The sequence below is a fragment of the Halichondria panicea genome, chromosome 4, assembly GCF_963675165.1.
Source record: "Halichondria panicea chromosome 4, odHalPani1.1, whole genome shotgun sequence".
Classification (NCBI taxonomy): Eukaryota; Metazoa; Porifera; class Demospongiae; order Suberitida; family Halichondriidae; genus Halichondria; species Halichondria panicea.
Window position 1 is genome coordinate 3,828,972 of NC_087380.1, and position 12,333 is coordinate 3,841,304.

Sequence of the window (12,333 nt, forward strand, 5' to 3'; positions counted from 1 at the left end):
TAATGACTGGGGATAATTTTAGGATAAATTCGAATATTATAAAGCGGTTTTTTACTTTCACAGTTTCAGTCAATACTAAGATATTTCTTTAGCGACCGTTGCAGAATGTTTGTACAGTGCCAGAGGTTGTTGGCTACATCTCTGAGCAGATTCTCCCCTTCACTAACGGTCAGGTGCATCAGCTCATGCTCCCCTCTCTTAGCCAGGAACACAGGCAACAACAGAGGAGAAAAATTACTGCCCCCAGAAGAGAGATTAGGCTATTTGAAGGCTGCTGAGAAAAGGTATTCATGCTATATATTATTATTAATTTTTATAGGTATATCTACACATGCATGCTTTGACAATGTATGTGGGTGTAGTTATAGTGGATATAGATGGTGCTGGATTGTATAGGATTTAATTAACAGTGTGTGTTTGCAGGGTAGCGGTATTTGCTGGTCTGTCTTTGATTGTGGGTTACTTTGCTCTAAAGTCTGCTTTTTCGAGTAAGTTGGACTAGACTAGACGTGCTAAATCTCGAAGAAAAGCTTATTTATTGATTGAGGGATGTCTCACTTTTCATGTACTATTTCCAATGTCTGCATAAAGAGCTACACAGTAATAGATCTATATAAAGTAGACCCAATAAAGTCTGTATTGTCCACTGACTACTGCAGAGCTGGTGGATAATTGTTAGTAGTGCCTCTCTTATTTTTGATGTCTCAGATGCTCTTGTAATGCACCCCTTTGGCTGTACAACAAAATAATAAGTGGTGTTGATGTTGTGACTTGCACCCTTGTAGAAATGTCCTCGAGGAAGGAGGAGCAGGATAAGAAGAAAGCAGAGCTTGCTAAGGCCTCTTTGCCACGCCCTCTAGTAGTGGCGGGACCCTCCGGCTCTGGCAAGAGCACTCTACTCACTCGACTCTTCAGTGATAACCCAGACAAGTTTGGATTCAGTGTGTCACGTGAGTCAGCATGTAATTGACTCTATAGTATTACGAAGTGATAACCTAATCCCTTTGATGATGAAACAAAACTACTTACTAATGATGATGTGTGTTTGTGCAGATACCACAAGGAAACCTCGTCCTGGAGAGGAGAATGGGAAACGTACGTATTTGTTTATCGTGTGATCTGCTTGCAGTATTGTATTGAGCCATATATAAGCAGTGCCACTGTCGTGCATGGCCATGCTTTGTGCGTGAAATTGAGTGTACAGAATGTGTAGTGTAGGTATGGGTTTTCTTTTGTTATTTGATCATGCATGGGCACATGATTTGTGGTAGTGTTATCTATTCTTCTATTACCCACACAACCCACACACTGGTACAGATTATCACTTTTCCACGAGGGAGTCCATGCAGAAGGGCATAGATGCTGGAGCATTCATTGAGTGGGCAGAGTACTCAGGGAACATGTACGGAACAAGGTACGCAGCAACTCATAATCTAATTTGGCTGTACATGTAATAGTTTTGTTAGTACATGTAGAAGATTCATGTTGCAATTAAGAGTAGTTGCTAGTGCTGTGGTTGTATTAAGTTAATGATTATAATTATCCGTACACCCTTACCATTGCAGTATGGAGCAATAGCTAGGCTGTTCATCTCTTGCTTTACGGTATACTCGGCACTCCTTGTGAGACTTTTATCATACATTATACCAATTCTCCGTGCAGCAAGAAGGCAGTGAGAGATGTGCAGGAGCAGGGTAGAGTGTGTGTGCTGGACATTGAAATGCAGGTGGGTGGTGTTTGTCAGGTCGTTTCTATGGGTGCGTGGTAGTGGGTAGCCCAGTTACGGTATAGAGTATTGTTGTCACAATTCCCCATGTGCTGCAGGGAGTGCGTAACCTCAAGAAAACAGACCTGAACCCTGTCTATGTGCTCATTCGTCCTCCCTCCATTGAGGTAAGTTACCATACTGTATAGCGAGTAATGATGAACTACCACCTAAAGTTAATACGGTAGACTCTCGCTATTCCGGCTCTCTGAAGTACGTCCACCTTGATATACCGGCCATTTGGTTTGGCACAGATTCCTAGCTATATGTTTACTGCACAAAACTTGCCCTGAAATGTAGCCACTCGCTATTCCGTATACTGGCTAGTACTGGCTGCCCTAAACTAAGTAATTTGATTAGGCCGGATATGACATTTTGGATGAGGTTTGGCAGATACACTTAAAGAGAACATTATATCCTTTATTATCCTCGAGACAGAACTGCAAAATTAGGGTCGTTTTTAAGCCGCGGTTATTTTCTGAAATGCGACCCCCTTGCTATTCCGGCCAAGCTGCACCGCCCCAAGGGTGGCCAGATTAACGAGAGTCTACTGTAGTTCGCGTATTTTAAATATTCGTACAGCTCAGGATAATAACATTAAAGCTATTGATTATTGAGCCAGAACATTTCGCAATTTTAATTTTCAGATGATGATCTACAATATGAAAAATACAAAAATAACCTGCTATACGCATAACGGTACGCGTAACGGTATACCGGTAGACACACAAGTTGATCTGAAAGTATTTGATCTAAGTGTGCAGGTTCTTTTGTTGCCAGAAAATTCCTTTCAGACAATGTACATTACCCCTCTGCCTATATACAGGCACTGGAGGAGAGACTGAGAGCGAGACAGACCGAGACTGAGGAAAGTCTCGAGAAGAGGCTGACAATTGCCAGGGAGGAGCTAGACTATGGTATGTAACAATAGTACTGCATGTGTGTGCGGATATTATTAACAAGATGTAATTAGTCATAGTGTGTGTGTGTGAGGTCTCTCTATACACCGATCTGCAATAATTAATTTCGTCACTGGTTCCAGGGTTATACAGGGGGGAGGGGGATCAGATATCCCCCTGGCACTTAAATCTAAAATTTGCATTCAGGTACTGTAGTTGTATGACAAGTCAACCCCAAAACCCACCAGAATTCACCTAAGACTATGCACCTCATTAACAACATTTCCAGGGGGGGAGGGGCATGCCCTATAGCTTGGGTTCCCCTAGCCGGCGACACATGCATGCACGTACTCTGTGTGCCTTTATTTCTACTTTAAAATTCTGTATGACACCCTGGCTAATATAACATTGTTTCCACTGTGGTACCGGTAATACAATTAATGTTGTTATACCAATAATATTTATTGTGTACAGCTGAGGGCCCTGGGGTGTTTGACTATGTCGTGATGAACGATAAGCTGGAAACTGCTTACGAAACCTTTATTGGAGTCATCAAAAAGGTAATTATAATGACTTAATTATAATGTACTAACAATAATTAAGCGTACGTTGTTGTACACTTGTAATTACAACTTGCTGTATAAATTTGTTTGTCGTAATAAATTATTATCATGCCATGACAAGTGAATGATATTTTGGCCACACGAAAATAACCCAGTAATTTTGTGCGTTACCGGGTACTTCTCTCAATTGTACTAGTGTTCAAGCTGGCGCTGTGCTAATGCCTCTCGCCATGTTTTTGCTTTCGCTCAAAAGTATTAGAGTGTTATATTAGTTTCTATTTTATATTAAAGTTAGCTTATCTATATAAAGTCACTGAGAAGAAAAGACTTATTTACATGCATCTATTGTTGTTATTATTTATTGTATTATGTGGCTTACCAGGACCTCAAGAAAGAAGAAAATTGATTCTTCCAGAATCTGTAGTTCAGTGTATATAATATCTAAGAAGAAAAGACCTGTGTACATGCATAATTATTGTTATCTATATTGTTATATGGTAGTGTTTTGTGGCTTACCAGGCCCTCAAGACAAAGATGATTCTGCCAGGAGGATCTGGATCTGGATCTTTCTCACACGTACAGGAATGAGCGCGCATGCGCATTACATCCATAGGAATAATTAAAGGGTGTGTCCAAAGAGATCAATTTCACAAATGGCTACTGCTAGCTAGCTGTTTTAACAGATATTTTCTGAGTATTGTAGCTAACAAAAAGCTAGCGCTTTAGTGCAAGGCTAACTCATATGTTGAATAGAAAGTTTGTGCGGACAGATGATGCTATAAAAGATTCTGAAGAGACTGCAACAGCCTTCAATGTGAGTCAAACTAGCCATAACTCGAGAAAGAAGCTTTAGTTTGCTAATCCACGAATCAAAATCCAAGAGAACGTGGCTAGAAGCCTATAGAAGCTGTTAGCTTTCGTCGCATTGCAACCGTTGAGCAGTTACAGCTGGAACAGACACACAGACACACACACACACAGTCAGCTTTACCGGATCCCTTGTGCGGCTACGCCTCGAGGCATAATAACTGATGTACTTGCATGACCCCATGCACATGTAGGGGTTGGTAGATTATGCTATATAGCATAATTTTGAGCATAATATATAGGAACATTTTTTGGTGAGAATTATGCTGGTCCTTTTTCTTAGACGGTTCGTTCTTTCTTTCTTTGTTCCTCTAATTCTGACATAATAGGTACATTTATAGTTATGAGAATAGGCAGGTTTCACAGAAATACAATTATCTCCTTGCAATTCTATATTATAGTGTTAATAGATAGAGTCACGTGGCAATGATTTATAGTTTGATGTTACTTGTGCAACGACATGCATGGGGCCCTACGTTGTGCTTTGGAGGAATAATGTGGGATTTGAAAGGAATAATAGGCTGTTTACTTGAGCATAGAATAGCATAATAGGTAATTATCTCGAGCATAATCTACCAACCCCTACCCACATGTTTTCTGTATCACTCCGTGCAGGTTGTAAACCTTGATAAAGATGAAGGATCAACTCCTCAGTAGACCTTACAAACGATGATGTAACTATTTTTGTCTAGTACGTAATATTACTTGATATGAAAAAGATGATTACTTGCATCGCGATGCATGCATGTCCAGAGTACGTATAGGTTGCGGGACAATGTACAGAATGATATAATTACTTATACATAATAATAATAATTATTATGTACATTAATCTGCAGCACTCAAAACAGGACAATGCATATATTATATATAGTTTCTTCTACCTATATATGGTTGCACTGTGGTATCCCCCCCATTCCATGTACATCCAGACCATAATTATTTATGAGACCATGCACCCGGTATAAATTATATTGATTCCATGATTTAATATTATGGTATCAACAATATTAGACAGCAATTAAAACAGCTACGCATAATTATACACAGTTCATAGATCTATTATTAAGAGAAATAGTTGCAATGTTCTTGTTCATTGGGTGGGGGCGAGCACAGACACCCCTCCTGTGCAAGGCTTCTTGGACTGGTGGCCACTGGTGGTCTGTTTCCCACGCTGATGACGTCCACTATTTTCCTTGCTTGTTGAACTGGGACCAGCCTGTGACGTTATACTGGGATTCACATACCTGCAGGTGTACAGTATAATAGCGTGATTTAATAGAATGTACAAATGAAAATCACTTTGAGCTAGGTAGTACTATACATTTGTTGATACATAGCCATAGGCGCAGGCATGTACATGTAACATGGTAAAATACAAGTTAAACAGGGAATCACAGCTAGAGGAGAGGCCCTCCGGAGAGTCATGCAATTATATACTACATGAAGTGTTTGTACATATTCCTGTATACAGGCTTAGCTAGCTGTTTTGTCAATGATGTGGCCAAGGTGCACCATACATTAATGTTACAGTAGTTCAGAGCCCACCTGGTTACTGTGGAGACGCCATCCACAAATTTTGTCTTGTAAAGAACGTTGGCGTTGTTGAACATACCGTCTTTGAGCGAGACTACGATGAATTGTGAGTGTTTAAAATGGGTCCTGAGCATCTGGCCGATGTTTTGGGTGTGAGAGAGATCTAGAGCAGCATCTACCTCATCCAAGATGTAGACTGGGGCTGGCTTGAAGAGGAGGAGGGAAAGGATTAGCGAGAGAGCCACGAGCGACCTGTGTGTATGTGAGTGTGCGTGTATGCATGTACTGAACCCTGTACCCTAGTTCTGAGGAAAAACGAGTGTAGCATGATCGTAACTAGACGTGATGATACTGAAATGTTAACTCTAGCTGTAGGCACAATTTACGAAACTTATAAACCCAACTGCTCAATAACATTACTCAGGCTATCTACCCAAACAATTAACTGACCTCTGACCTCCAGACAGCTCCTGCAGACTCTCCTTCCAGACCTCCCCAAAACCCACCTTTACCTCTAGTCCATCGAGCACCCCTTGACCCTCGGGTGGGGAGAGCTTGGCCCGTGACCCTGGCAGCAGAGTAGAGAATATGGAGCCAAAATCCTGTGCAATGGGTGGGTAATGGCTCATACCAACGTAGTGTAAAAAAAACAGCATTTCTAATTCGATGCATAAGTTAGTTTGAAAGTCGAAACATTTGAGTTGTCCACTGCCTTACCGTGTTAACTCTGTCGTATGCTCCCTGCAGTGCCTCGTTCTTCTTGTGGTCCAACTGAGTGATGAGCTCGGCAATCTTGAGCTTGTCGTTCTCCACAATCTCCTTCTTTTTTACCAGATCGTTGTACTGAGAGGGGGAGTGGCGTTTAAATAAAGTAAATTGCTATGTTAATTGTCAATCTACAAGGGTCTACAGAGAAGAGTAAGGATAACAAAGTCCTTAAATTTGTTAATTCTGGTGAGCAGAGTACGTAAAAACACTTCATATGCAGGAATTCCCATTTGGTCTAGTGGTTAGGATTCCTGGCTTTCACCCAGGCGGCCCGGGTTCAATTCCCGGAGTGGGAGCAGTTACTTTTATTTTGTAATTACTCACTTTTTCTTCAGCTTTCCCAAGCATGTTCATTGCACGCATGTTCACATTTTTGCTCAGCTTATCCTGTGGTAAAAAGATTGTTATCAACACAATACATGTGAATAGCTAGCTCAATCCTCAACAGTGAAAACTGTGCATAGAGGGTAACCCTTGAGTATAGGCCAGCAGTGGCTGTAATAGAGAGGCGGCCTGCTAACACAGGTTGAAACACATTATTCAGTGCAGGCTTAGGTACACATGCATTAACCTGCTGACTGTATAACTATTAGAACGTGAGAGGCTTCATTGTATCGACAAGTCTAGATGGCCTGCTAACACAGCTAGGTTTAAACACATTATTCAGTGGAGGCTTAGGTACCCATGCATTAACCTGCTGACTGTATAAGTATTAGAACGTGACAGGCTTTATTGTATCGACAAGTCTAGATGGCCTGCTAACACAGCTAGGTTTGAACACATTATTCAGTGGAGGCTTAGGTACCCATACATTAACCTGCTGACTGTATAACTATTAGAACGTGACAGGCTTCATTGTATCGACAAGTCTAGATGGCCTGCTAACACAGCTAGGTTTAAACACATTATTCAGTGGAGGCTTAGGTACCCATGCATTAACCTGCTGACTGTATAACTATTAGAACGTGAGAGGCTTCATTGTATCAACAAGTCTAGATATAATCAAGCCATATCATAATTACAGGAAACCTTAATAGCAGCAAGCTACACGTACCTTCTGTTCCTGCAGTTTAGCCAGTTTCTTCTCGACCTCTCTCGGTTGGTTGGTAGTGAAGTCATAGGCTGTGTTGGGCTGACCAAAGTACTGCTTGTCTCTTGCTATCCAGTCGTACTTGGAGAGTAGGGACTCGACCTGCATAAGGTTAAGTACAGGAAGAGTATTAGAGACACCAGGTTTGACCATGCATAGTATCTAACAACTGCTGTTTTATGTGTGACACTTACAATGCAATGTATACCTAACACTTCGAGTGGCAATACCAAAAGCGTAAAAGAAACCCAAGCTAATAGAACATTACAGTTATATACATAAGTACGCATCATTCCTATTACAGAATGTCCATTGGAAAATTTTGTAATTGGAGCCCTTACTCTCTGTGCTGCATCTCGACTGTCCTTGTGGAACTTTGTGATCTTGTGCTCGAGCTCTTTGATTTTGAGAGCACAGCTGACTTTTTCCTTCTCTCTCTCCTTCCTCTCCTGCTCACACCTTGACAGCTCTTTGTTCCGCTCTCGCAAGGCCACCTTCTGCTCGTCTAACTCCTTTTTGCCTGCCTCCAGTGAGCTCTGGGAGTCGGTACAATGCATAGCATTATGAGTAGCTACGTAGAACTATAGCAATGTGTGTGTAACAGCAACAATACTGCTAGTGAAAAATTGGGCAGAATCATATTGTCAATATAGGTACCAGAAACACATAATTATAGTTATACACATCACTCTCACTTTGGCTTCTTCATTGGCTGTCTTGCGCTCCTCCAAAGTGTCAGTTTTACTGGCCATGGTCGCAGCACTGGCATCAATCTGAACGGTGCAACAACGGGGAGCTGCATTCATTCAGTTTTAACTCTCAAAAGACTATACATGCATGCATGTTATACAATTAACTCAAGCACATCATAATAATTATACATGTATGACATTTGTAATAGATATAGAAAAGACATTGGCACGGGCGTAAAACACAAGGATTCGCATGATATGTGTTTTATATCACGATGACCTTTACCATTTGGTACGTGACCACGTAATAAAAATAACATAGCACTGTATGGCGTTTATTAAACGCTGTTACCTTGACAACGTGATATCATTTTATGTTACAAGCTGTTTTGTTATAGGCTCTCGGAGCTACTGACCTGTCCCTGCTGCGCCTCCAGTCCTTTCTGCAGCTCCTCCACCTCCAGAGTGAGTGCCTGCATCTCCTGCTCCCTGCTCTTGGCCTCCTTCACAACACTCTCTGCCTCCTTCTTGGCTCTGGTGATGGATGCTTCCGCCTCTTTTAGCTCTCTCTCGTGGTGAGACTTGGAGTCCTTCATCTTTTGTTGGATCTCTTTGAGTTTGGCACGGGCACTCTTTTCCATGGCTACAGATTGCTTCACAGTCTCCTTCTGCTTGGCTATATAGAGAAGTGTAACACATTCTGTAATTATCAGTGTTTGGCAATTAATGCACTCTTTTCAATTTTCCCACTTCAGTGCATGATAACATACTTCTGTCCAGTTGAACAACCACAAACGTGAACAATTAATGCCTTGAGTTATAACCATGTACTCACCAATGGTGTCCTTGAGCTCTTGTAGGTGAGCTAGCTGCTGGTGGTGAGTGCTCTCCTTCATTCTCATCTCCACCATTTCTGCCTCGTGTGACTTGCTGTCTCTCTGCTCTTTGAGACCATGGTACCTGAGGGGAGGGGAGATATGAGAGAGGTATCACAAAGTATAACACCTGACTGGAATAATACTAGCAGCTCAAGCAACCACTTTGCCCACAACCCGGGCGGGACATGATCGGTGGGATCATGTCCACACACCTCCCTATTCTCTGTATCCCTATTCTCTGTATAGTTATAGCATAGCAGTAAGAAACAAAATCCTTTATAATCCTGTGTGTATATATATATACAATTATGTTGGAGCCTTATGATAAAATAATAGCACAAGTGAAAAATTATGCAGTACCAAAGAAACGTTTACAGTTGTCACTATTACACAAGGACTGTGGAGCTGCAAATTCCAATGATTATTTTGCCCCGCCGAAAATTACCCGCTATACGGTACTTCAAAACGCAAAAAGAATTGGGGTTGTGAGTGAAATTAATTTTGATCATTATTCTATGAAAGACATATCAGTATCCCCCAACTGCAATGTAATTGCTGCAATTAAAGGTACTGCACGAACCCACACTTTATGGCTTGCATCAAAAGATACAAGAGGTGGAAGTCATCATATGAACCACAATAGATCCTGTTACAGATAATTATGGGCTATTACTCACTGGAATGGAAGCAGTGAAAGTGATCATATGAACCACAATAAATCCTGTTACAGATAATTATGCCTCTTGCGCATGCGCAAGCGAGGTATACGGTAGTGTGTTTGTGTGTGTGTGTGTGTGTGTAGTCAGGCCGCTAGAGCTGCTCAAGGATCAATGAAGTGGCAAGTAAGAGTTTCTATAGGCTTCTAGTCATGTTCTCTTGGATTTTAATTCGTGGATTTGCAAAATAAAGCTTCGTTCTTGAGTTATGCCTATAGTTTTGCTTACTTGGAATGCCATTGCAGCCTTTTCAGAAGAGCAAGTAGCCAAACTTGTTTACTGAGTGTTGCTACTCTACTTAGTACTTAGCTCTGCACTAGCCCAGAGTGAGTGAAGACATATGGTCATCCGACTAGAAAAACATTTGCAATGTGAAAAATTGCTAGGATTGGCCAGGGGAACCACAAAAAAGCGTGGGAACAAGAAATCAGACGAGAGCATAACTCCAATCCGTTACAACGTCAATCACATGTATACTGGTAGTTTTCCCATGTTTTCCCAGCCAATATGCCACGCAATTTTTACTGGTGGAGTGATGACCAATCCCTATATATATTTATTATACATCCATTTTAGAATGTGGGGCACATAATCATGATGATTTGTGATGAATTGATGTTCCTAATACATGCAGTGTTGAGCACAGGTGCACACAGTCCATCCATGCGTAGTAACATGCACGGACCGTACTGGTGACTGCATGGAATGATGTGGTGGATGGAAGCTGATAGGTGGATCTGGAACACAGTCTATTATTTAATATACTATGTATTGTACATGTTCATGACGTTGTAACGGATTGGAGTTATGCTCTCGTCTGATTTCTTGTTCCCACGCTTTTTTGTGGTTCCCCTGGCCAATCCTAGCAATTTTTCACATTGCAAATGTTTTTCTAGTCGGATTCCCTTTCTTTTTCAGTACAGTTTACGTATCATGACATGCATAAGTGGAACGTTAAGAGGCAGTACAAGAAGAGAAGACAGGACTAATCAGATATCTTCTAGAATATCTCTGGACTAATAATTATAGTATAATGAGTAATAATTTATTGCTTGATAATTATGTTGAATTTGCGAATCAGTATTAAATGACAGCCATTTTAAGAGCATGATATCTAGCCAGTGCATATAGCATGCCTTTCAGAGAAAGGGAGCTAGAGCTGAACAGTGTGAAGAAAAGGAACACCTCAGGCTCTGGAAAAGCACTGCTGCACTGATTTTAGGCGCACGGTTTATTAGCCACGCCTATCTATTATTATTGGCCACAACACAATTGCTGAGTCATTAAAGATGGCGGAATTGTCTAGGTAAGAGAAATAGAGACTGAGAGGTCATCTGCCTTGTGGAAGCAATCGCAAATCTGAAGAAGCGCTTTGTAATCCAGGTTGTAGTCGTTTGGAAACCCTGTGCAGAATGTCCTGGAGATGGCTGTACTTGGAGTAAATGCTGGGCAAGAAACTTACTTACTTACTCACTTACTTACTTAGTCAGTCAGACAAAGAGCGGTGAAACGTCGAAATAGTGCAATTTTTAAAATGAAAATATTCATTCATTAAAATGTTTATGGATTATGAAATGAGAGATACAAATAGAGAAAAGGCTAAATAAACTATCTGTTCAGCCAGTTTCTTGATGTGGCCTTTCCCTGCAGAGATAGAACAGTTTGAACATGAGTCAAAATAATTGAAATATTGCTAAACACAGGCAAACCCACTGCCAATCCTATGTAAAACCTACTGGTTTTACTAATAATTTCTATGAAAAACCACAGACATATTAATCCAACTACATGTAATTCCAAGAAAACCTGAAATTTTAGGAAAGAAATGCATATGGTCATAATTTCTATGAAAAACCACAGACATTAATCAACTACATGTAATTCCAAGAAAACCTGAAATTTTAGGAAAGAAATGCATATTCCAGGAACATGGTCACAATAGATCCTGTTATACTTGACTTATTATTACAGTTGAGCCTCACTATCCAAACACCTGGTGTCCCTACTTTATCCCAGAAATATTCTGATACCAGAATGACTCTCAATGAGCTACACTCGTCACTAATTCAAGTAGCCCCTGCATGCAAAATCAGCAAACGGATGTCTAGAGCTCTTACTAGTGGACAGAAGAAGGTAGCAGCTATACTGTTAGGCTAATCTAAACGTTCAGCTGCTTCTGCTAATCAGTAACGCAAAAATGCTTTTAACTATGTATAGCTGCTACCTTCTTCTGTCCACTAGTAAGAGCTCTAGACACCCGTTTGCTATGAATATCATTAAATGTGACCAAATTTTTCGTCCGGATAATTCAGATGATTGGGGTTCGAATAATCGAGGCTCAACTGTATTACAATACACTCAAAGACCATAATCATACATAAATACCGCATGTTATTACTTTTCGGCAACTGTTTTCACTTTTTCTAGCTGCGAGGCCACAGCCCTTAGCTCAGCCTCCTTCTCTTTGAGCTCTCCCTCACAGTCAAGCAGCTCCTAAATAATAATATAATTATATCAAACAACTTTACAAGGAGCTTTGGATACCGGTGGCTATTTTTG

General features: G+C 40.9%; 2 protein-coding genes and 1 non-coding gene across 4 annotated transcripts in view; 2 read left to right on the top strand and 1 right to left on the bottom strand.

The window, feature by feature from the left end:
* Positions 1-79: 79 nt before the first annotated feature.
* LOC135335427 (guanylate kinase-like) lies at positions 80-4,848 on the top strand. Of its 2 annotated transcripts, XM_064530917.1 has the most exons (10): positions 80-284; positions 424-488; positions 786-950; positions 1,054-1,095; positions 1,318-1,414; positions 1,663-1,726; positions 1,825-1,893; positions 2,592-2,682; positions 3,139-3,224; positions 4,710-4,848. In XM_064530917.1, exons 1-10 carry the CDS (start codon positions 106-108, stop codon positions 4,749-4,751), a joined length of 900 nt encoding a protein of 299 aa, XP_064386987.1. In that variant the 5' UTR covers positions 80-105; the 3' UTR covers positions 4,752-4,848. The 2 variants fall into 2 exon arrangements, with proteins under 2 accessions (XP_064386987.1, XP_064386988.1); XM_064530918.1 differs by lacking the exon at positions 424-488 and having other exon boundaries at positions 142-284.
* Positions 4,849-5,063: 215 nt separating this feature from the next.
* LOC135335433 (structural maintenance of chromosomes protein 2-like) overlaps positions 5,064-12,333 on the bottom strand; it is a 77,308-nt gene continuing 70,038 nt past the window's right edge. The window contains exons 16-26 of the mRNA XM_064530923.1: positions 12,173-12,267; positions 9,016-9,140; positions 8,597-8,856; positions 8,184-8,261; positions 7,830-8,024; positions 7,453-7,590; positions 6,723-6,785; positions 6,348-6,473; positions 6,081-6,232; positions 5,643-5,882; positions 5,064-5,341 (exon numbers count right to left, since the gene is read on the bottom strand). Of these exons, the coding sequence (XP_064386993.1) occupies positions 5,188-5,341; positions 5,643-5,882; positions 6,081-6,232; positions 6,348-6,473; positions 6,723-6,785; positions 7,453-7,590; positions 7,830-8,024; positions 8,184-8,261; positions 8,597-8,856; positions 9,016-9,140; positions 12,173-12,267 (1,626 nt within the window). The 3' untranslated portion in view covers positions 5,064-5,187. The remainder of the gene's footprint in view (positions 5,342-5,642; positions 5,883-6,080; positions 6,233-6,347; positions 6,474-6,722; positions 6,786-7,452; positions 7,591-7,829; positions 8,025-8,183; positions 8,262-8,596; positions 8,857-9,015; positions 9,141-12,172; positions 12,268-12,333) is intronic.
* Positions 6,623-6,694, top strand: Trnae-uuc (transfer RNA glutamic acid (anticodon UUC)). Its single transcript has one exon. It is a non-coding gene; the product is annotated as a tRNA-Glu (tRNA).

Excerpts from the sequence above, each read along its gene's own strand:
- LOC135335427 (XM_064530917.1), top strand. The coding sequence starts at position 106 with ATGTTTGTACAGTGCCAGAGGTTGTTGGCTACATCTCTGAGCAGATTC. Across the intron at positions 1,894-2,591 it reads TTCGTCCTCCCTCCATTGAG|GCACTGGAGGAGAGACTGAG; the intron begins GTAAGTTACCAT and ends GCCTATATACAG. Across the intron at positions 3,225-4,709 it reads TTATTGGAGTCATCAAAAAG|GTTGTAAACCTTGATAAAGA; the intron begins GTAATTATAATG and ends CACTCCGTGCAG.